Here is a 25,706-nt window from a genome sequence, read left to right as displayed (position 1 = left end):
GACTCTTTCAAAACCACTCTCTGTAACGCTGAGCACAGGAAAGGAAACAAAATGAAGTTTCAGTTGATCTCTGATGGGGGTGTACTGCTGCATCCTCCAGAAAATCCCTTGCCCTCTGTTTAAAAGTCATTGATTCCTAATCCACTTCAGGTGATTAATTAGGCCACTAAAATAAGCAGTAGTTCATCCATATTAGCAATAGAGAGTACTCACATAAAAGTGCAAGCACACACACACAAACCCCCTAGCAAATCACACATCTTACCTGTCTTACTCTCTAGAGGCTCTTCTTGTACTGTAGGTTAGGTTCATGAGAAATTTGGGCTTAACTATTCTTAATCACCTACTTCATTTGTCTTCCTTTAGTCATTTCAGTTACAGCACTGTGTGATCCTCTGTCTATATGTATCTTTCTGCAAATATGCATGTGATATATATTTGTGCATATGTGTACACGTACACATGCACAAAAATACCAGTATATGTAAATAAAGACACATGTTCTAGAAATACACAGGAGTATTTTGGTATATGATATATATGCAAACTATTACATGCTTTCCTAGAAATGTTATTCCCTGTGTATACTTAAATATATATTTACACAGACATACTTTACATGCTGTACTAATGCTATAACATCAAATGAAATTTTCAATCTGTTAAAAAAACTGTTATTTGTAACAGCAGTGAGAGATTTAAGGTTATCAGTTATAATACTCTAGACTAATCTTTGCGCAGTGTTATATTAAGTTGAAGAGGTTTTTTTTTAAGTTTTAAAAGCAGGATCTGCAGAAGAAATCTAATTTTCCTGTAACAGACTATTTGAAGGCTATAATTTGGGGTTTTAATAATGCACAGAAACATCTGCTGCTTTCCTCTGTTGCATGAGAGAGAAAAAAAAGAGAAAGAAATTAAGAAGGAGCATTTGCTTTGCATTCTTAAGTGAAGAGAGGCAAGACAAAAAATAAAACAGCCCAGTTTTAAATACCTTGATGTGTGCAGGTTCAAAACTTTAGATTGCCCTCCTGCCTGGCGTGGTGGATTGATAGCCCCGGGAGCAGTGGCGAAAGTTGACAACCCCCCATGGCTGACCCCTCATGTACTCTCTCGCCTAATCGAATTTTACGTGTGTTTCCAGATAGCTGATCAGCTTCCCTGGATTTCGCTGACGCCACAGGAAAGCTTTGCCTGAAGATGGAAACACTGGAGTCGGAACTGACCTGCCCTATCTGTCTGGAGCTGTTTGAAGACCCGCTGCTGCTGCCTTGCGCTCACAGCCTCTGCTTCAACTGCGCGCACCGCATCCTGGTCTCCCACTGCGCCACCAACGAGCCGGTGGAGTCTATCACCGCCTTCCAGTGCCCGACCTGCCGTTATGTCATCACCCTCAGCCAGCGTGGACTAGACGGGCTCAAGCGCAACGTCACCCTGCAGAACATCATCGACAGGTTCCAGAAAGCTTCGGTCAGTGGGCCCAATTCCCCCAGCGAGACCCGCCGGGAGCGGGCGTTCGATAGCAACAGCATGTCGTCCTGCGAGAAGGTGCTCTGCCAGTTCTGCGATCAGGACCCTGCTCAGGAGGCGGTGAAAACCTGTGTTACCTGCGAGGTGTCCTACTGCGAGGACTGCCTGAAAGCCACTCACCCCAACAAGAAGCCGTTCACTGGCCACCGGCTCATTGAGCCCATCCCAGACTCTCACATCAGAGGATTAATGTGCTTGGAGCATGAGGATGAGAAAGTTAACATGTACTGTGTGACTGACGACCAGTTAATTTGTGCCTTGTGTAAACTGGTTGGGCGACACCGTGACCATCAAGTGGCAGCTTTAAGTGAGCGCTATGACAAGCTAAAGGTTAGTGCTACTTACTGGCCTTTCTAGCCAAGCAGCCTGTGGTTGGGAAGGAAAGTGCCCTTGGGTTCTGTGCTAAATTTTTCTTTTGGGCGGAGGTTGGGAAAGGTAGGTACACGGTCTCTAATCGGATGAGATACACATGCAGATCTATATGAGCACTTGCTCATCACCATTGAAAAGATGTCAGATGATGCTTAAAGAAAGAGTCCTCAGTTGTGCTTTGATTTCTCTATAGCTGTCATAAGGAATATGCAGCATATACTACTATTTAGCTGATTTTTTTTATCTCCCTACAGCTTTATTTGTGGCAGCTGACAAGGTTTAGTGCTGACTGCACAGACACAGGCGTTGATTCAAATGTCAGGCATTCTTTGCGTATGCTCTGCTGTTGAATATTTTTCATTTGGTTGCTTTCATTGTGAAAAGCCCTTTGCATCGCTGCTAAAAGAAGATGCATTAATCTGTGCCGGCTTCAGGGATGCCATCTGCCCGGCCAGCCAGGGAAACCAAATGCCAGCTCAGCTCTTCCCGCTCTGCCTCCCTCCTCAGCTCACAGGCAGTAGTCCTGAAAACAAATTCAAAATTCTTTCTGAGCTTCTTGTGGCATTCCCATGGTTCGGCGAGCTCCTGGTACGTGTCCTGCCAGGTAGCCAGATAGCTCCAGCAGGCTGCTGGTGCCATGCAGGATGCCCTGGGTGGGGTGGCAGTGGGCAGCCAGGTCTCAGGGTGCTAAGGAAGCTCTCCAGGCTGCTGGCGGAGTTCCCACTGAACTCCCGCCCACATGGGTGCATGTTCCTCTCACGCCAATTTAGGTGCTGCTGCAGAGCAAAGAGAGGAATTAGACACCCACACTTTCCTGCACCCACTCCCTTCGGAGGGTCTGAGTGTTCCTGTGTGTGGCTGACAGGAAATATTTTCTGAAGATGGGCTGCAATAGAGAAACCACAAACGCAGAGGGTAAAGCTTATTTGTCAGCCTTCTTACTCAGCATTTCAGAGGCCGAAAAAGAAACTGAATTAATAGGTTTAACTAACTGGAAGTGTTTCCTTAGATACTTTCAGGCAAAAATATGTGGTTGCACATGATAATTTTATGTGGGCGCAGTTGAAATCTGCATACACTTGCTGTGTGGATTTTGTGCCTCTATGTACGTACAAACATGCAGATCGTATTCTATGATTATTTTAGCATAACGAGAGACAATACCTAGGCTTCATGGCTTCCTTTAATCGACTAAAGACTTTTTTATTTATTAAGGAGGAGTTTGGGTTTTTTGTGGGTTTTTTTGTTTGGTTGTTTGGTTGGTTTTGTTTGATTGTTTTTTTAAACTGCTTTGTTATTTTGTTAGAGTTTAGCCATTGATAAAATGGGGCACGCACTATAAATGTGAATAGAAGGTGCCTGGACTTGCTGTACTTTTCGATAGTCTACTGGGTTTATATTGTTAACAGGTGCTACTATTTAGTAAGGTAATGGTGATTGAATGATTGTATTGCTTACCAACTTTATACAAGTAGGAATGTACTACTTAACAAGAAATACCCTTGGAATTAAGTACTAGATACGTATATTTTTGAGGATGTCAATGAATGTTAAATATTTCTTAGTGTTGGTATACCTAGATGTATTTCTGTGCCAATATGCCTAAGCAAACTCTGAATGGGTACCTCAGACAGGCAAGCAATGTTGATGTTAGATGTTACATAATTTAGCTAGCTTGGCAGAAGCCTAATAAAGTACCTTTTGCCAGCCACTTTGAGGAGTAGTTCAAGTACTAATTCAATGATTACCGGAGGTCTGTGTCAAATATCTCTTCTTATAATGACAACTTCTACCATTGTTTGTAATATCTGTATAATTTTTTTTTTTTTAAATATGGACTTTTTTATACTCAAACTATCTAAAAGTACTTTGTACAGATAATTATTAACCTACATGAAATGAAGCTCCTATCCCCTTTGTCATAAGACAACTTACTTCCATTTTCTAAGGCCAGTGATTACATCGGTCATGCCAATTATGCCAATGATTCTGACATGTTTATACTCTGAGCCCAGGAACAGTAGGCTAGGTGGTTTCCATCCAGATGCAGTATCCATTCTCTGTTTATAAGAAGGTAACCTGAAAACTATGTCCTCATTGCCTCTTCCATCTCAGAAATTTGTGCTGGTTTATACATCAAACTCTGAGAATGAGATTTTCTGTACCATAGATGGGCATCTATCTCTCAGGAGTAAAGGAATGATACCCATTCATACCAGCATTTAGTTGCTGAGAGACAAGAATTTCAGGTCCATTTTAATGTTCAGGTCTCCTCCATCATAAACAATGATATGACCTCTTGAGTCGCTGGTCATGCTGCTAATGTAAATCTTAGGCATGAACTTTTAGATAGCCTTTGTTAACTTACAGCTAATATGCATGTGCCATTGGCAAATTCAATGATGAAGGGGATTAGAAAATCCCTACCTGAAAGGACAGGTTGTTGCTTGCTGTATTGCTGCTGTGGGTTTTTAAAATATGTGGGGTTTGCTAGATAGGCTACCCACATCTTTAAAAAAATTCTGAAAGAATGAGCATGCAGTAGCCAGTATTATAGTGGATTCATTCAAAACTGAGTGGTTAATTGTATCTTTAAAAAAGAAACGCAAAACCGCTTCAAGTGACTCTCTTTCTTGTGGTTTTCTTTTTAAATCGACACATTGTTAGTGCTAACAACAGCAACTGGTGTTGCTCTGGGTGTCAAGCTATGCTAATTACTTGCATTCTCTTCCAGTGGTGTTACTAATTATTTAAACAATATATCATCCTTCATTAAGCATAGGACAAAAGATGCCATTACAATCTAGCTCCTTTTGTGGCAAAAATGAAACCTCTTAATTAGGAGTTCTGTACACTTGTCCAACAGAGGCTTCTATGCTGAAGTGTCTTTAACAGTCAATGTAACAGCAATTGTGGACACTGGAAAATGAGAAAGTATTTTCCCTTAGCAACTACTGCTTGTACTGGTGCTTTTCTTTCTCAACTTGTACTGGGTTGGAGGGAGTGAGAGCATTTGTTTTCTTCCAAGAGGAGCAATTTCTTGCTTAGTTACATGACCACATGAGAGAGCTTCATGCTTATAGTTGTTTTAGTGTTTATTTATGTGGTGTTGGACTTTTTTTAAGTAGATCATAGACAGATGCATATTGAAAATGGAAAAATGGTAAACCATGACCATGACAGAGAACACGAAATATTCTGGTGAAGCGCAGAATTTATGAGGTGGTGGTCAAAATTGTAGTATAAATTAGGAAAAAAAAAAAAAAAGCTACATAAACAACGAGACCTTTAGAAATAGATGATACAAATGCTTATGGTTAGTCCACCATATTACCTCAAAGAAAATATATATGGCTTGATACTTTTGATATTGATTCTTTGCTTTTTTTATTGTTTTAATGGAAAGGAAAAGACAAGTGAAAAATATGTTCATTTTTTTTGGAGAAAATTCATAAAATTACCATTGTTCTATAGATGTATTTATACTCTAGAAAGTGATAAGAAAAATTAAAATATAAAATTTATATTGAACAAGAGAGAATATTTTGGGGAGAAGTTGCAAGGTGTGGATGGAAAGATGTCACTCATTAAATATCAACAAAAAGCCATGAAAGGGTGTAACAAAAGACAAAATAGACAGTAAGCCATATTTTTTAATTATTTAAAGCCAGTACAACTCTATTGAAACCAATGTTTTTATTCACCTTCACATTTACTGAGAATCTGACCACTGACACATATATTCTTGCCAAATTTTGGCACAATTTTTGTGGTGCTTAGTCAAGCACCTTTTGTTGAATGGAACTGCTGTAGGTTAGCTGTGGTTCTCCATGTTTTTGTTTGAATCTTATTAGTGCTGACGTGTATTGGGCATGTTTACCAAGGCAGGGCCATCCTCTGAATGGCACTCAGTAATTCCAGGAACAAAAGGGAGCTTCTTGTTTGTGCGGCTTTCACCTAGTTTCAGTGGCAGAATTCATACACATCTATCTTCCCTACGTTGTTGATTCAGGATGCAAGGATTGGTTTTCTACAGTGTGTCAATTCAATTATTCACAAATAATTTTTTGGTGGGAAGCAGCCACAAACTGTTTCCATGTAAGGAAAATTGCATTCAGCCCTTATAAGCCTACTTTGACTGTTTAAAAGTAGGAGACTCTGTCAAGGCCAAAACTTCTACAAATAGAGTGCAAAAACTTCTGCTTTCCTGCTATGTGTATTATGAATTTTAAAATTTTTCATACTGAAAAGTCTTTGTAGAGATACTGGCAAAATATGTGTTGAAGCTTTCCAACTATTTTTACTTGACATTATATTGTACTTGCACATACAGTGATACCATAACAGCCCAGCACTTATAAATTTATACTTGTGCAAACAGTGGGGTTGACAAACTGGAAACATTGGTTTCTGGACTTGCATATAAATATATTATGCGCATACATCTAAATGTGTGTCTATACACATTTTATGGACGTATTTATAGTGCTTGTGTTAGTATATAAAGGCAATACTGCATATGTTTGTCTGTATGTGTATGTAGACTTGTTTGACTAGCATAGAAATACATGTAATTTCTAGTAATGTGTAAGCTCACTAGTATCTAGAATCTTGAATTTAAATAAATACACATGTGCCTATACTTTAAGTAAGTATATACAGTTTCATATATATGTGTAGGTCAGTTAAAATATATTGGGTCACTTACACATATGAACTACATGTTAATAGTTTTACTTGATATCCATTTTTAACATTCCATACATATAGCGTTTTTTAGTAGTTGAGTATTTCACATCTAAATTTGTAGTTTCCTTGTTTACCCCTAACTTTACTAACTTCCTATTTAAGGGAAATTATTTAACTAAAAAAAAATCTGACTGATAGGTAAAGACATAGTATTTCGGTGTTATAGTGACGTGTTATTAAACATTTAGATAAGTGGCACTTTCCTTTACATGGTACTTAATAGATTCAAAGTGTAGAAAGTTACTTTCTATAGTGCCAGTTATGCAGGTTTAGCATATCGTTAAAACACGATAATCCAATCTGAAAATGTGGAGCTTGTGGACTTTCATTATTACTAGATTATTTTTAGATTAGATGCAGCTTAATATTAGTATTAGATTTTTTATTAGATTAAATACTTCTTGACAGATATTTCAGTGTGTTATTTTTTATGAAATTAAAATGATGAATGGTCACATCTCTTAGTATAGACTATTATCTGATATTACTTAGCCCAGAAATACATGCGAAAATGTAACTAAGTGGCTGTGCTTCATTATTTGCAAAGATACAAAAATATTACGTTGTTGCATGGAAGAAGATTGATATAGAAATGAACTATTTTACTGCATCTGTTTTCCAGCTACACTTATTTTATTATGTAGCATATAAATATAAAGGCAGACTTTAGAACATTCTCTCTTTAGTCTAGTGTTATCTCAAGTGGCTCAGTTTCCTCCATCTTGTATTTCTTTGGCGAAGTCTAGAAGGATTATAGAAAATGTTAATGCACAAATATTAATAATAACATCAGTCCTTTTTTGAGGGCTTGTTTGATTTGGCTTTTTTTTTTTTTCCTTTTTTGAAAATTTTAGACTGTTTTAGTGTAGTTCAAAATTCATTGTATTTACAGCTGTATATAATGAACTATGACTTTACAGTATTTATAAGTATCATGATATTGTTTCTAATGAAATAATTAAATAATATATAAATTATTAGATAGCACAAGTCAGTTTTTTTAAACTCACCTTCACAAATTTAACAGCTGGCAAGTCTTTAAAAGGTGTTCGCATACTACTTATTTCCTTCAATTTTTAGTGGAAATGATGGTGTCGAAGGCGTAGTCTATTCAGGAAGAACACAAGAATTAAGTAAGATTGTGAGCAGTACTGCACTATTATCTTTGTTTTCATGACTTTGGTTTCCAGGGGAGCCAAACTGGGAATTAATTAAAAGATATTTTCATCATTTTCCATGGAGTTGGTCCAAAATGTTCAGATAACAGACCTTAAGTCCGTGTTCTAGCTCTAAATGTGCTTATTGTAATGACCTCTTGACTGACACTTTGTTGCTTATGAGTTTTTAGATAAAATGATGCTTGAAAGTTGTTGGTGGAATATGATGCTCGAAATTTGATGTTGGAATGTCATGCATGACATAGACTTCCTCAGAAGGAGAATTTCTGTTTAAATGATAAATAATAAAGCAATTTAAAAAACAAACAAACAATTAAAATGGAAATGAAGTAAATAGATGAGGGTAAGGGCGAATAACAAGCTGTTTTAGAACACTAGGCATAGACTGACCATTTGTTTAGGAAATGTAATGACTGTTTACCGGAGTAACAAGGATAGGGTTGGTGACAGGAAAAGTTACAAATGAGTGACCTTTCAAAGGCAGAACACTTAAGAGTTTTAGCACAACAGTACATCTTCTCATAACTGATAAATTGAATGAGTAATCTAATTCTTTTAGTGCTTTACTGGGGAATGGTAAAGCTAGTTGGAGGTTGTGACTAAAAAAACCCATGGACAGTAGGCTAAAACTCTTCAGTGGCACTGAGACATATGCAGAAGGGTATGAATATGTTGCTCTATTTGTTAGGCAGGTATATTCTGAACTGATTTTAAGGTATAACCTTATCTTAATGCAAATACTTTAAAAAACAATGTGACAGCAAATAGATTTTCAGACAAAGGTGAAGGTGGTTAATAATTTGCTTTAAACAAGCAAAACCCACCCCAAAACCTGAATGAAATTATCACACAAACAAGCACTGCAGAACACTCAATATTCAGATTTCTCTCAGGCTTTTATTTAATATCTTAAATTACTCTGTGAAGAGACATTTAAATCACTTTAGCTCTGTCCTGTAATGACATACAATCATAGGAGCATGATTAAAGCATTTTAGTTCTTTATTTTATGTTGAACAATTTTCATGACTTATTTTACTTTTTTTCATATTGTCTGATCTTAAAACACAAATACAGCCATCGTCCCAGCACACTATTTTCCATTTCAGGCTTTACAAGACTACATCTATTACGATTTTCTTTGGCTTTCTTTTTTTCAGCAACGTGTACACTTCCTAGCAAAATGATAATATTTTTACGTATCCTCAGCCCTCTGAATCTGTACAAAGGGTCTCATACCAATATGGTGCCTAATCTGGAAAGCCTGAATAGTCCATGTAATCTCTTCCAGAAGGTCATGGATTGGAAAGCCGTGTTGAGTTGCTAAAGCACACTTTGGCCTCAGAGCCTGGTATGAGTGTTAAGACTGTGTGTTCCGTCTTTCTCCCCACCATGTTTACCTGTCCCCAAAACCAGCCATCCAGCCCTTTATGTCCCTTGGCAACCCTTGACCCTCCACACAGGAATTCTTTTGCTGGGAAGGACACTGTTGCTCTCAAGAGCCAGCACCTATAACGAAGATGTCGGGTAAAGGGATTCCTGCCCCTCACAGCTTTCACGTCTCATAATGCACTCCCACAAATCAGATAGAGCCTGTTCTATTTTCCAGTTACCTAGAGTCAGTGAAAAATGAAGAAGCGGGAAATAAAATGGAAAATTAGGTGATTTTATCATTCTATGACTATACTGAGTTATTCCTAGACCTTCTGTAAATGCTTACTTAACCAATTCCTGCCCTCTTACAGTATAAATTGTCTTCATCAGTAAAATGTTTAGAACCTATTGGGAAGCTAATGAGTAATATATCACTGACTTTCTTGATGGAGTGCCTTGATGGTACCAGCAGGATTGCTTTCAATGATAACCTTTTCTTTTTTAATTTCTGTAGAATGGAATGGAATCACTTAGTTTACAAATTTCTCCTTTGTGTGCAGTGTTGGTTCTATGCAATATCCCAATTTAAAACTGTGGAAGGGGAGCACGTGCAGGGTTGTTTTAATGCCTCGGATGAAAGTGCTCAAGGGACTGGAGCTCTGTGTTGCCTCTACCGTATATGTCCCCCCCAGTTAGAGCTGACCAACCCACTTTCAGCTGTCCCCAGTCGCCAAGATGTGAGACTTTGTCATAGCTAGAATTGCACTGCAAAATTTAGAAAATTATGTGCCACCTGCTAGCACCTGTGTGTTTGCATATACACCTGTCTCTGAAAGAGCCTCAAGAGATTGTGAGAGCTGAAAACTGGAAAGGGAAGAGAAAAAGGGGCAAGCAATGAGTTCATAGTCAGGAGTATGGTCCTGTAGATGGCTGGTCCTGGGGATGGAGCTTTTGAGTCCCAGGACTATTGTAAGGATGAGATCACTAATATACCTCTTCTTCAGGGCTATGCCTAAAATTATAAGCATTTTTTTTCTGTTTCATTTCCTGTAATTCCACCTATAATGCATACACATATTTAAATACATACTTTAATGGTATTAAGCTTGCACTTTTGCCTCAGAAGCTAAACTGTTCAGCTACAAATAAGCTGGATCATTTCTGATGGTAGATCACACTGGAAAAAATCTTACCATGCTCAGAGTATCAGAGCTGGAGGAAGTAATGATTAATTTGAAGCTGCTGCTGAAAACTGAAAAAAAAAAAAGTTATTCCCTGATAAAAATTATCCAGTTTTTGTCTTTTCTTTGAATTTTGTTTGGATATATATGGATACTTTTATGACTTGCCAAACTCTCCTGTTTTTCTCATGCAATTCACATTGAGATTTCATGCTGTCTGTGAATAACAATGTCATTTCAAGCTTGTAACACATTAGAATGTCAGAGAAATTTTCCATATCTACATCCAGAAGATAGGTAAAATTAGTTAAAGGTAAGAAAACAAAACAAAACAAAACAAAAAAAAAACAAAAAACACCATCGTCTTTCATTAACTATCAGAAAAGCTAAAACATCCTTTGACAAAGTAAAAGAGAACTTGCATTGCTGTATTAGTTATATGGATTAATGTTGTTCTGGTTTTCAGGACGGTTGTGTCCCCTGGCACTCTGCTTTGCCAGCTCGCAGTTGCTGTGGGCTCCTGCATTACAGTAGCCTCACCACTGAAACTCATCTCTGCACTTCTGGAGTTGTACTGGTTGTTTTGAAATACGAGGCTGTGCACCCGAGTTTTATTATTTGCTATGATGCAGCCAAATGTTAAAAGAGATTGAAGACAGGCAGCTATTCACAACACATGTGTCTCGTGGTAGAAGCATTAAGGAGACTCATTAGGCTGTAGTTAATGACAGTGTGTACAAACTCTATTTCCAGATTAAGCCAGCAGCGTATGGGGAATATAACTCATCCAAACTGAACTGGAGCAATATCTGTCTTCATATTAAGTTACCAAAGAGAAGAAAACATACTGATCAGTGTATGAATGATAGGTCAGCTGAGTAGGTATCTATAATGTTTTATTTGTGGCCCGAAGTCTAAACACATATGTGCAAGAAAACCCTTCAAAGGAATAATTGAAGGAACTATTAAAATATTACAAATATTTGATTGACATTATCAGTTCAAAAAAATAAGAAATTGTCAGTACAAAACTAGATATTTTAAATGTCTTTGCTAGTATAGCAAACCTAACTATATTCTGTAACCTATAAAAGGGGAAAAATATATGTGCAGATATGCAAGAGACTGGTAGAGTTGAATGCTTGGTAAAGAAAGCCCTTGTGTTTTTCCAGTAGACATGGACCTCTTGGTCACTTTATGGTCTTTCCTATGGCTCCTGCTTCCCCCATGTACACAGATGCTGGCGGCTGCTGAGGCAGCGGGTCACTCCAGGATGGTCCTGCCAATGCTGGGGCCCTCCTGTTGCTCAGGGTGTTATTCAGCTTTGCGGGACTGAGTGCCGCTTGCTTCTCTGTGAGTCCTTGCTGTTGGAAGACAAGCACTGAGGGTTAAAATCCATCAGTACACTGAAAACTCTGCCATGTGAGAGAGCCCCTGCATTGAGGCCGTTGTTCATCCCATAGGGTGATTCGTACTCATTTAGGGAAAGGAGCTGCTCAAGGTGTCTGATGAGGCTGTGCAAACTTTGCATGAAATTTATAGGATGATGCAATCTTTTTCTTTTTTTTTTTCACGTACCTTAAATATGGGCAGATGTTATTGTCCCTTCTGCATTTGATTACAACCTTCAACTTAAAAATATGCTGCATCTTGCGGGGGTAAGGGGCATTATATTAGGCATATGATGAGGTTTTCACCCTCTTTTGAGCATTTCTTATGATCACTCTTGAGGAAAAAGTGACCTTTCCATTCAGATCCACCAATTAGAGCAGCAACCATGAAACTGTTTTGTGGTTTTCACATTGTCTTTCTCTCTGCTGAATTAGCTTTTTTTTTTTCAGACTTGGTAGACATGTTCTCCAGCTCTCCTAAAATTTCAATGCACAGAAATTCTTATGGAAGCGGGATGCTATGAATTACTATAGTTCTTTTTGGCTAAGAATATTATCAGGGGAACTTTTTTTTTACCCCTTTAATTTACTTGATTACTTCCAGCTTTGTCGATGTTTATACAAATTGAAAGCCTTTGTCTGAACATACAGTGAATTACTCTAAGTAATACCACCTCTTTTAAATTAATAATTTTCTTCTCATGTCTTTTGTTAAAAGAGGCTTGGTAAAGATGGTGATAAGCTAATAAAACATTTTTCTGAATACCTGCAAAACACTTAAATGAAGTCTAAATTTTGAGCAGTTTTAAATAGATTCTTGCTCTGTCTAAATCAGTTTGCACGTTCACACTTGAAAGCAATGTAATTTGTCTGTCAAATAAATCACTACTACTCATTAGGAAAAAAATCAAACAAACAACAAAACAAGCAAACAAGCCTGATTTGGAGTTGTGCTCTTAAATCTCATAATGCTTAATTTCAGCACTGTTAAAGTCAGTGAAGGCTTTGGATTTTATTGTATACAACATCAAAATAATTTTGAATAAATTAGGAAACTATTTTAGCCTAATTGTTGCCTCTATTGTGTGCAGAGTTGAGTGTTTGCAATGTAAGGGTGCAGGTAAATTGTTGGGTTACTTGTAAATGATTGTCACAAGTTACAAATTCAGATGTGAGAGAGCTTATTTTGGAATTACTCTGCTTATAGTATAACAATTGAACTGTCACTGCAAGAAGAAACACAACAGAAAAGTAAAGGGGAGGATGCTTGTTTTTTATGGTGATTTGTTTGGTTTGGGTTTTTTAATAGTTTTGTTTTGCTTTGCTTTGTTCTGTTTTTTCCTGATATTTTCTAAGTATGGTAGGAAGCTCATTTCACCCTGAAGTTCAAGAGCAGAGTGCCTCATTGAATGACTCCTGCTTGCAGAATGGGCTCTGAATCTGCTGTCACATGTTTTCCTTGGAGGAACATGTTTCCTTCCTGAGGAGATCTGTAAGGTCAGGCAAATATCCGATCTTGGAAGCTGCTTGTCTCAGCGCTGCTCTCTCGGACTCATTTCTACAGAAAAATTTGTAGGGAAAGTCTGTCAGAAACTCTGGAGTGTAGCTAGATGCTTCAGTAATGGGAAGACACTTTAAACAAGGCATGCCAGGTAGAAGAGAAATGTTTTGAAGCTTTGAGGTTTTATTCTTTTACATACTATGTACATAATTTGAGTATTTCTGCTTAAGAGTCAGAATTCATGTAATTGGTTTCTAGTGCTGTAAAGCAGTAATATCTTGGTGGTTTGAGTGAAAGGCCTCCTGTTCAGTCTTAAAAAGTTTGCCTTATTACTACTTTTGCTTCATATTATATTTACAGCATATATCAAATTCTGGCCTCAGGCATACCAGCATAACTCCACATTGCTTCAGCAAATATTATTGGATTTTTTAATTATTTATTAGGCACTTATTTTTGATTATTTGGGTTTTTTCTTGTTTATACTTCTAGCACTGAGAATACATTATGGGATCACTGAACCAATTTAACAAGTCTGCTGCTGCCAAAAACTGGTGCATCCTGTTACATCGTTCTCTCTGATGTAGTCTAGGAAGACTGCTGCGCTAGATGCTGATAGTAGATGTACAAGTCAGGTGTCTAAAATACAATTTCCCAGCAGCCAAATCAATTTAATGGATAGATTCTGTGGGTCCACCGTTTTCCCTCTCCTGTAGCAGTGTATCCCTACTTCATCCTCAGCATCTGAGCCATGCCTGTACATTCTCACCCTGATCTATAACAGCTCTCAAGGTCACTAAAAAAACAACTATGCATGTTAAGTGACTAATTTTCTGGATGTCTATCAAGTTGAAATGACTCAGTGACAGTTCAGACCTACTCTGGTTCTGGCACACAGTAAAGATGAGGATCTTACAGAGCAGGACAGGGAAGAAAATTATTATCCTAAGCAAGGAAGAGCAATTCCATCTACAGCCCCTAACTGTGCATAAAAAGTGGATATAGCAACTTCTCTGTGTCCAGCTCTGCTAAGGGTTGTTCTCTTTATCCCCACAGAGCACTGTTAAGATGTACGGATGGAATTTTTGACATTGAGTCAACCTTTCAGGATTTGAAAAAAGAAAGCTTTCTTTTTCCTTATGTTGTTAAGTAGCCAGAAAGTATTTTTGCCAATAAAAACAGCTACATTGACAAACAAAGCGAAATGAACTACAGAGGTACAAAAGTGGTGCCATAACGATGCCTGTACAAAGACTTTTTTCCATACAAAAATTCTCTGCAGAAGTTACACCCCTCACATGATGTTAGTGCTCTGGCAAAAGCTTCCAGTCTAGTTTGTAACTAGACTGGAAGCTACAGTTTTTGTTAGGAATAGTGATCGGAGAACAAATTTGGTCTTTGGAGCTTTTTACCCACCTGCTGTGAATTTTGCCCTATGATTAGGCTTCATGTCAACCTCTAGTATGTGTTTAGAACTTACTGTAAGTCCACCAGACAGTTACAAAAATTGAACAAATATTTCACAAATTTGGCTTAAAGTTTGAGCTTCAAAGCAGTCATAGAAGTAATTTGTTTTAGCTTTTGTTGAGAAGCCTTACTAGATTTCTAGTAGGGATATAATATTTTCTGCTTTGGGAAGAGTTCATCCATGAAAAATATGGACAAAACTGAGGATTTTGTTATTTATGTATTCATTTTGATTTATACATGACTTCTGAAATAGTTCTAGAGCAGTCCTTGAAATATAGCGGAATGGATCTGTCTGGCAACTCCCTTTTAACCACAAACTAGTAGAACTTCAATAGCTGAGCTGCAACAGGTGTAGATATATCTGATTTTTAAGAACTCATGTCAGAGCCTTCCCACTTTCTCACAGGCTGGAGGATCAAATGGGCTTGGGAGTCATGCTCACTAAAACAGGGCTATTCTAAACTAAACAAAGAGCAAATTCCAAAACACATCAGAGCTAATTTGCCATTGTTTTCACCATAAACCATAATGAATCCTCAGCAAATGAATGCAGCTGCTATGGTGCTGTATCCAAAGTAATGTAATTAAATTGCTGCTCGGGGAATTTTAGAATATAAATTTGGCAGAGACTCGTTACTGGCAATTTGACAGGCAACCATTTATAATCTTATCCAGAGAGGTGATCCTGTGTTCTGTCATTCTAAGAAAAGAGAGAGGAGAAACAGAACCAGGATGACAAATGGCCAAACCAAAATCTGAAACAAGAAACCGCAAGAGCTTAAGACTAATCCAAGCCATGCTGGAAAGCCTATTGGGAAGGCGAGGGGAGGACAGGAGGAGAAATCTCGGATGGGTTACATTAGAAAAATTCTCCACCATGCTCTGCAGTGACAAGGTCAACAAGGAAACAGAGTCCACCAAAGGGAGCCTGCAGGAGCCACAGCTTTGCCACTGTCAGGATCAGAAGAATCACAGCCTCAAAGCAGATGAGCAAACTCCTCCTCCCTGCCTGCTCCCCTACAAAAGCATCCTTCCCCACACTGTCAGTGAGTGTGTGGATGCTTGATCACAACTCAAGTGGCCTCACTTGGGATAAAGCAATGTCATTGGGTAGGTTGGCCTCATGTGTGATGAACTCCTCTGGAGCTGTCAGGACTCAGGGTGGCACATGAAGATCCAACATACAACTCAAACATCTGTAAAAACTTCCGTGATGAATGTGTGCTGAGCACACTAACATTGTCTTCGCTTGGGCTGTTCAGCATCAAACAAGGAGCCATTCAACCGCCAAGAGTTACGATGAATTTACTACTACAGTCATTTTCTTGGTTACAAAACTGTAAAACTAAAACCAGTGTCATTCTCTCTCATCAAGAAGAAGACTTCATTTCTAATTTGTGTTAAAAGTGACCCCAAATTAAATTTCAATTTCAGGAGAGAAGAATTTGTATTGAGGCCAAATCTCAGCCTTTAAATGTTTATGTTTAATAAGCCTTACTGTGCTCATTCTAATTAAGTATATATTAAATATTGCAGCTCAGACCATACTTCAGTTTAACAGCTATGTTTCTATTCCTTTATATGCTAAGCAAAGCTCCTAGGATTGTATTTCCAGTATGAATATTCAGTATTATGGCTTCAGAATTGGATATCCATGAATATTTAACATTACATGTTCTCAAAGGAGCTACCTAACTCTGCAACTTAAGGACAGCTGATCAGATGAAGCCAACAAAGTCCTTCATGTTATCTTCAAAGTCCTTTACATTATCTTCTCTTTTTAATATTTTTTTTTAATTATTCCTTAGTGCAAACCAGTTGCTGGCAAAGTTGCAGAAGCAGCAGCTGATGCCAGTGCCAGCAGAAGTAATTGAAAGTGAGGAGGGAGAAGAGGAATATTTCAGGTTTTTGATGACAACAAATAAAACAATTTGCTAAAGAGAGAACATTGTAGAGATCCAATGTTGAGATTAGAGACTAACATGTTCAACAGTAAAATTCACAGATCATCTTTGATATGGAAAGAACATTCAAAAATACTAACAGCGAAGAGTTCAGAAGCAGGTGGGAATCTCTTATATATGTACATATTTATACATACAGAAAGACTATATTTTGAGGTTTGATACTCTCTACCCTGAGATTTAAAACAAGAAGATAAAATGAGCCTGCTGCATCCTACTGTTGCTCAGCATTGCCCAGTAAACATTCTTTTGGATGGGAATAAAAAATAGAGCTAACATTTGGCCTCAAGGTAAATGTTCCAGCAGCATAAATCTACTCTAGCAACAGACTGATGTCTCCTGAATTTGAACTGCCAGAAGGGGAAGTGAAAAGAGGAATAAGCAGGGTGGGATTTGTAGGTCAGTCACGGATTTCATGTAATTCATTTGTTTATGTAGCTTTGCAAACTCAAAGCTGTCTGAGATTTAGAAAAACAAATATTTGTGTCTTCTCAGAGGTTTGCCAAATGACAGAGTACTGGCAGTCTTAGCAAGAGGCTGAAATCATTTGTTGCCATGTTATTTCAGCTCACAATAAGCTTTATGGTTATCCTGGATTTCATATGTAATACCTTGAGAACTGCTGAAGGCAATCGAGTGCTTCTATCCCATGTCATACCCAAAAAACTGTTGTAGCAGTTGCTTAACAACTCCACCGTGACTTTTTTAGCATTACAGGATGATGGCTTTGGTTTTGGCCTGTCTGGTCGGGTTAATGGGGCTGCTGTAAAGTTCTGCAAAGTCACTGAGAAAATGCTGGCTTAATCTTGAGCTTATTGGAAGGATTAGACTGGCCTTATCCTGCAATTTATTCAACAGAGTTGGGTAACATTTTTAGTGACCACAAATTCATCACAAATGGAGTTTTGATCCTAAAGCTGTTTTCACTTTTGAGTAGAACTGCAGAATCAGTTTGGGGTGAGGAAGAAAATATCCTGGAGATAAATGCTAGTCATGCCACCCCTCTTCTAGCCATTGAATTGGGGATTATGGAATTTGATTTTTATCTTAGCATGAGAGTCTTGGAAACCACACATCCCTCTGCAGAAGGACACTGTCACCAAGGAGAAAATTAGAGGGAATTTGGAGCGGGCTTTTCTTCTCTCTTCAGTGTGCTTTCTATCTTTCATTCGTGAGGGTGGAAAGAGCTGCTACTTCTGATTCTTTCCTCAGTAAACCACAGTAGCATAGTTTGTCCCTGATGCCCTGCATGGAGTCTCTTGTGCCCAGCCAGCCAGAGGTGCCAGGCTCTGCCATCCCAGGGGTCCACAGGCTGCTCTCCTGGCAGCTTTGTCCCACAGGGTCCCCCGCAGCTCATGGCCTGGACACTCACACCACTGCTGAAACAGCTTTAACAGCAAAGGTGTCACTGGCCATGTTTACTCTCCTGTTTGCTTGTCCTAGAGCCTGGAGTTTCAGTCGCATTTAGAAAAGTGGGAAGTCCAGGTCAAGTTTGTTCTTCCCCAGTCCAGGGTGAGGACAGTACCAAAGAGGCAAAGCTACTTTTCTGGTTCCAGTATTTCAGTTTGGCTGCCGACCCAGAAAATCAATTACAGTCACAGACCTATGTAGTGCAGAATGAGGTAATATTCAGTATGACAGTGGTTATGTCTGGTCTATGTGGAGCCAAGATACTTGCAGAGGTTGCTTTCCATGTGCTGCCTTTTGTACTCCTTTAAATTCTCCCAAGGAATCCTGTTTTCTGTGCAGGTTTATTTAAAATAGAGATGCAGTACATTAAGAGAATAGTGACTTTTTTCTTTTTCTTTTTTTTTTTTTTTTGGCACAATAGTTCTATAGAGTGCTCTTAGATGAAGTTCAGCTAATTTATATACTAACAATAGTGAGCTGATATTTCCTCTGATACTGAGATTTGGCAGAGAGGACCAGAAGGAAGTGTTTCAATCAAATATATAAGGGGACAGTAAAAGGGAAAAAAGAGACTTCCTCTTTATTATGTGAGGAGAATAACATATTACAAATAATTTCCACCCATAAAAATGCCCTTTTGTTTTACAGCCTCGTTTGGGATTTGCTGTCAGGCCTGTTTTGATCGTTGTGCTATCTTTGGAACACCCCATCTTTGCCTCCTCATATCCATAGCTTGCCTTTGCATGCGTTGCATCTAATCCTGGTTGTTTACATTCAAAGATCATTAACCAGGATACTTATTATTGAAGAGCAGTGCTCCAAGTCTGGGTTATTCTGGCCCAGTTGTTGCAGCTGGTTTTTTGTGGTTCTTCAGTCATTGCTGGATACTTTCATCTTTAATCAACTGACCAGCTGTAATTTAGTGAGAGCACTAATGGGCCAGGCACTCTGAACAGGGATATTTGAATCTGCTTTCTGCAATTTTGCAGATCCTAAAGTTAAATCACAGGTTGAGAAGCTTCCCACAGACTTTGAAGAAAAAAGCTTTGTTCCGTGCTATCAGCTTTTTCAGTGTTTGCAGGAGCTGTTACTCTGATTATTGAATGGCATGTTTTTGCATTATAAATGAATAATAACTGAAGGAGAAAGAAGGAAGAATTTTACACTTTTGCACAGCACGAGCACCACAGCCATGTTTTCTTTACTGAAGCACATGGCCCATTCTGTCCTACCAGTGTTAGGAAACCCTCTATTAGCTACTTGTCCCTTCAAGCATTAATTCAGCCTCTGAGCACTCAGGGGCTTGTGCTGTTTGCAAACCACACTGTGTAGAAGAGCTGAATTGCTCAAAGGTTTTTCCATCAGAGGCACACCACGAAGCTTGATGTGTGTCTGATTCGGAAACCCCAGGGCAGCGTGTGGTTAAACAGCAGAAGGGCCAAGGAGAGATGCTGCCAAGTCCTGTGGAACCCAACACCAGGTTTCCCAGTGGGGCAGAGGAGAGAGAGATTTCTGATGCCAAGGTTTTCAAAACAATCAAAAAATGGAAGTAAGTTCTGTGATGCCTCAGCAAAGGGCTGATTTCCAGCCACTGATTTTTAATAGCTTTAGGACACAGTCAAGCGATAAATGCCAAAAATATGCTGCTCTCTTCTGCACTTTCATGTTGGTTGCAGCCAAAATCCAGAAGCTTGGAGTTTTGTTTAAACAGCCTGTGGAGCACAGTCCTGGGAATTAAAATTATCCAAATAATAAGCAATATGGAAAAAGTTTTGTTTCTGATTTGTTCAAATTTTTGGTTGATCTCTCTTCATTAAAACTAACTGCTTTCATAATGAATCTCTCCTTCTGAGAAACATTGGAGCTTAATTTCTACAAGGACTCCCATCCAAAGTGTTACTTTCTATTGGTTAGTCCCTATTTCAGCAGAAATTTACAATTGCAAAGTTTCTATCACAGAATAAAGATAGAATAGGCAAATTTTTTCTAATGCAACATTGTATTGTGTGTGACCAAGAGGTCTATTCCCAATGAAGAAACTTCTGTTTTAACAAGTTAACATTTTTTGCAAAATACAGATACTGATATTCTGTTAGACAGCCGATGGCAGCAAAAAGCATTTATCAGTTTCTGGAAAATAACACCATGCTGCTTCTTAATGATGAACAAGCTATAATACTTGTTTTTACCCAGCTTGTCAGCTCAGTTTAGCTTGTATACTAACAACACAGCTTTTCTGTGTCAATTCTACATTAGATCAGAAGGATTTTTTCTATTAACCTTATCCATGCTGCTCAAGTTGACTTCATGAGAGAGATGGGCTCAGGAAACCTGCTTTAGTTCCCTGATTCTGGCTAGCTGAAGTTCATCAGCATTCATTATTATTACATATTTTTCCACATTCTTATTCCTGGCGAGTTGGTAAAATAAAACTTCTATAGACTCAGGTTTTCTTGGATGAGTCCTATCCTTCTGGACTCTGCAAATTTTAAAAACTATAAGAGCGCCCAGAATTTCAGATGGTAACTCTAATGGATTGCACACTTCTAATTTGGCTGCTTTTAATCTGGGATCCTAAGGGTCTTTGGGATTTCTAGTGACCATCACCCAGGCATGTGCATGCTGGTTTTTACCCAGGCACAGGAATTCTGATGCTGTCAGGACACCCCAACATTCCTGAACATGCGTTATATTATATATTCACTTACAACTGCAAAATAAGCCTTCAGTGTGTCCCTGGGAAAGGTCACACTCTGCCCAGATAGCCCTTGCAACCCCAGCAGTTCTATATGCTCTTAATACCTCAGATTTATCGAATATACAGCAAATGTTCACAGCTTTTCAATCAGGAAATCTGCAATAACAGAGTCCTCTTCTGTGTAAACCAAGCTGTGTAAACCTGTCTCCTTGAATGATTCACATGATGGTAGACATGGATGGAGACAAAACCACCACCAGCTTTCTATCTACAAAGATTTTTATTTTTTTTTTTTGCATAATAGGAATGATCTGTGATCTATTTTGCTTGTGTTTTGCCATGTGTTGATGTTTCATTAGAAAAAGTGGTCCTGCAGGGGAAATACCTCTAGCGAGTATTTAAAGTCTATATAGCATATTGGCTATACTAGTCTTGAAGGTAAAAGAATGACTGTGTGGTGCAAAGAAATCTATCACTAGGATATTGTGCTTTATTTCATTTTTTATTTCTTTGTTTGATTCTTCTTTTTTTTATATTTTATTTCATTCATGAACTAGTAGCCTATGCAGTTATGGTGAAAATGGTTGGAAAATATGTCCTGTCTTTCTGCTGTGGATTCCACTTCTGACAACACTATTTCAGTAGAAATTTGAATTTCTGGCACAACTTGTTACTGTATCTACTTGTTTTATTTCTCATCACAGAGTCATAAGAGATGCAAAATAAGTTAGTGTCTACTTTAAAGAACAAAAATCTATCTCTCTTGAAGACTCTTTTTTCCCTTGTGAGACAGTATTCTTTCCTCCTAAGTCAATATAATACTACTCAACTACTTTGATATTTCAAGTACATACATATCCTTTGAGTATCCTAATGCATTTTTTGCTTTGAAACTGCACGCAAAAATGGGATACTTGCTAAGTCTCTGAAATTCGTGGTTCTAATATGTTTTAAGATATTTCTGAGGCAGATATTTGGAGGCCCTATTATTTATTGACTTCTTATTCTGGAGAATATTCATGGTTTCATTATAGCTATTGATCTCTGAATGTTACAATTTGCTATTTGACTGAAGTGAAGGGCTGCTTATTTTGATGATGTACAAATTAATTGATGAAATTTCTGGGTTTAATGCAATTTAATAATTACAAATATTTCAAGGCAGATATGTTTTTTGTAAAAAATTATGAAAGAGAGGAAGAGAGAAAGGAATGAAAATTAGCACAGAAAACATTTAAGATAAAAAAAAAAAAAAGATAAAAGCTGTGTAAAGACACCAGTCCTGTATGTGCAAATCTTGCTGTTGATTTAAATGGGAGCAGGAACTTGCTCCTTATTAGAATCACTGCTTATGAGATATGGAAGTATCATTATGTGAAGTTATTTTGTGGTTTTGTTACATTTTTTTTGGTGTCACAGAAAACACCCAAGAGCTAAAGGCCCCCAAACTAGCATTTAATGTCTAAAACAAGTTTAGTAAACCTCTTATCATTATTGGCAACCTGCAGTCTGTTGCATTTCTCATTCTCCTGTCAAAAAAAGGGTCTTTAGTGAGGTAAAACATGAGCTTTTCATGTCTAGGGACTTGGCAGATGAACACTAGAATCTCTGTTAAGCATCTAATGTACAATAGGTGATTTCACAAGGCACCTTTGCAATTTGGCAGCCTTATTTGCAGGAGACCTCAGGATTAAATGAGCCTATAGTGAATTAGTTAACATTACCCCATAGAAACCTGCCTCTGTAGGTCAAATCTGAAGTTAATTCACTAGGGTACTGCATTTTCTTCTTTCTGTGCTGTCAGAATACAACAGGAGACACCTAGCTCAACTCAGTACCTACTGCACCCTTTAGGTATTGGTGTGAAATGTATTCACAGCTCTGAAATACACCGATGAACACAGTGGATATAGATGTGACACTCAACGAGAGACTTTTTTTTTTTCCCTAAAAAAAATGTATACCGAATCACCAAATTAAGTCTTGCCGTAAAGACTGTGGGTTATGTTCAGGGAATTAGAACCAATATTACCCTAGTTCTTTCTACTCTGATTATGACTCCTTACAAAGTACCATCCAGTTTTTAACATCCATTTTTAAGGGTGGGCTTCTTTTTCCGTACCCTACTCTTTCAAAGTTGGTATTAGCACCATTCTGTGATGGCAGGCCTGATTCAGGGCTCATTGACATCAGCAGAAAATGTCCTAGATGACTTTGCAGACTGTTGCACAAGTACCACAGGGAATCGATGGCTGCACCCATGAAAAATTTACTGGGATTGAGTGTTTTGTCGGCATATTGAGTAATAAAGTCTCAGGTGATGTCCGTAGAGTCAAACTGTGTATAAGCCATTTAAATGCACTGCAGCAAAACCCATGTGCTTTGACTGAGTGCTTAATTGAGCAATTAAATGTCCAAGTACTGTGAACTTTGCATTGTGAATTAGCTATCTGACTCCTATTTATTTATTGATTAACTCCTCTACAAACCCTAATAATATCTTTGTATTTTTCTCACATATCTTTTGTCTCATTCCATGCAAAATATGTCTGGAAACCTTTAAAATGCTAGGTTTTTGTAAAATACATTTTTTCATGTTTGGTTTGGTGAAAAAAAAAAATACACACATTCTTTCAGATTACTCTTTGTTCTATTTACTCTTGGCTATTTGATTTAAATTTTACAAGGCACTGATCATGTCTTCTCTGTTTTTTTAAAAAATCCATTGGTACTTTTACCATATATAAGTGACAGAGGTTAATAATTATTTCACATACAATTTTATACTGCACTTGTACAATGCAGAACCCTTCAGGATTATAGCTAACTCAAGAGATCATTTTTAAAAGGCTATGTTTTTAAACACAGTCAACTTTTCTAAATACATGCACTGCATAAATTATGGTGTTTATCTGTTGCCCTAGGCTAAAGATAATGGGAAGCTGTTTATTCTGTCCTAAAGGGTAACCTGCCCTTTCAGTGTGCCTAGGTCCCATGAGATGGGATAACTGTGATGGGACCTCTGCCTGGAAGAGATCAGAGCAGTCCAATGCATGTTGCTTGCTAATAAAAATTATCCTGCATTTTGTGATACCATTTGAAATGGAACATTTAGAGACGGCATGTGTAATCTCAAAGCTCTTAAGAATGGACAGGCATAAACAGTAAGAAACAATACAGTGTATCAGCCCCACAGAGTGGAAATATATGGCACATGGTGATCTGTTGCTATCTCCAGTTGTGCTACTTGCAAGAGTAAGTGTCACTCATGTGAGGGTTCATGGGATAAAGTCCAGGGCTGCCTTTTCAAAGCACTGAGCAGAATTGCTAAATAATGGTATTTTCCAGGAATGCCTCCAACCAGTATTTTTTTAAAACAGTACAATAAACAACAAACTGGAAGCATCCCTTTCTCTTTGGCATGTTTTCCATCACATGACAAAACTACATAGACCCATTAGGAAAAAAAAAAGAACATTCTATTTTTAAATGTAGGGCTGCATAAAGCAGATTCACTTGAAAGTTATATATATATGTATAAAAATAGAAGTGTCTTTTTTTTTTTTTCTTAATCTTCTAAATTTCTTGCTATCCTAAGTTTAAATAAAAAATTACTGAGTCTTAAACATTGTGTGGTTCAGGACCCATTTAAAGCATTACAGCTAGCATCATTGTGTTTTGTAAGTCATCATGGCAAAGCTGGAGTGTAGCATGTTCCAAATGTATAAACAACCTGAAAATCAGAGGCGCAGCCTGTTAGTACTAGCTGTGACTTTATTCCTGTGAGTCACCATTAAAGTTTGCAGTGGAGATCACAGAGATTGTGCAGGTTTTATATTGTATAGTGGATTGCACCTGAAAATCATATTTTTCAGTCATTATTAGCATCACTCTTGGGGAATTTTGGAGATAGAAAATAATTTTGGACACTACGACAGGTATAGCTATGGGCTCTTGATCTTTTTCTGGACTTTGAAATCTAGATTCTCCATCTCAACTTCTGAGTTAAGGTGCAAGTGGATCTTGGGCAGGATGTGAGAAAAGCATTGTTGGAACTTCAAAGGAAACCATAGTGTGAAGTGGAAGCAACATGACACTACAGAACATCACAAATGTTCTTTCATCGCTTCTATTGTGTTTTCTTCTCTTGAAGCACTTCAAACCCATAACTACTTCCAAACTTTCTGTGAGTGTATCCGTCTTTTAAAGTGAGAACAGAAAGTATTGTGTTCATTTCACCCACAGTCATTGCCAAGCCTTGAGATGGAACCGAGGGGTTTTTTTATTTATCAATAGTGAATTAGGAGTATTGTGCTTATATTGTAACTAGTAATCAATGCTGCCTCAAATAACTGAGAAACAGTTTCTCAATTCCTATCTAGTTTTCAGACTCACTTTACCAAATGCTTCAATGTTTATTTCAAACAAGGAAGCTGAAAAAATGTTTTATTTTTAATTATGTTAGACAGAAGTATCTTAAAAGTCTGTTAAAGCATTATGCCCTGGTGGAACAAATAGAGAAACTTGACACTTCACAGATAGTGAATGCTGCAGTGTAACTTCCAATTTCAGTATAGGAAACAGGCAGATCAGATCAGGTTAATCTTTGATCAAGAGTAAAAATTGCCAGGAAGATAATGATAGTCATTTTGTGGTTTTTATTGTCACAGAGAACATGAGATAAGCATTTTTATTTATGTTAACAGGGGAATGCATGATTAAATAACATCTATTTATTTAAAACAAAGCTAAGACTGACTGAAATAAAATGTTATGCTCTCCCTCCATCCTTATTCTTAATATTTAATAAATTATCTTATCTTCTATCAACTGCTGTCTGATATTCTATACCATTCTTCAGTCTGCAAGGAAAAAATAATTAAAAAAAAGA

General features: G+C 37.8%; 1 protein-coding gene across 2 annotated transcripts in view; it reads left to right on the top strand.

Moving 5' to 3' along the window:
- Window positions 1-1,197: 1,197 nt before the first annotated feature.
- MID1 (midline 1) overlaps window positions 1,198-25,706 on the top strand; it is a gene marked incomplete at both ends in the record, with an annotated part of 96,819 nt that continues 72,310 nt past the window's right edge. For both annotated transcript variants that reach the window (XM_080363230.1, XM_080363229.1), the window contains one exon: window positions 1,198-1,857. In XM_080363230.1, the coding sequence (XP_080219356.1) occupies window positions 1,198-1,857 (660 nt within the window). The remainder of the gene's footprint in view (window positions 1,858-25,706) is intronic.

This window comes from Nesoenas mayeri (genome assembly GCF_963082525.1).
Source record: "Nesoenas mayeri genome assembly, chromosome: 1".
NCBI classification, from domain to species: domain Eukaryota; kingdom Metazoa; phylum Chordata; class Aves; order Columbiformes; family Columbidae; genus Nesoenas; species Nesoenas mayeri.
The sequence above is the reverse complement of the archived record's forward strand: the minus strand, read 5'-3'. Positions and strand labels throughout refer to the sequence as shown.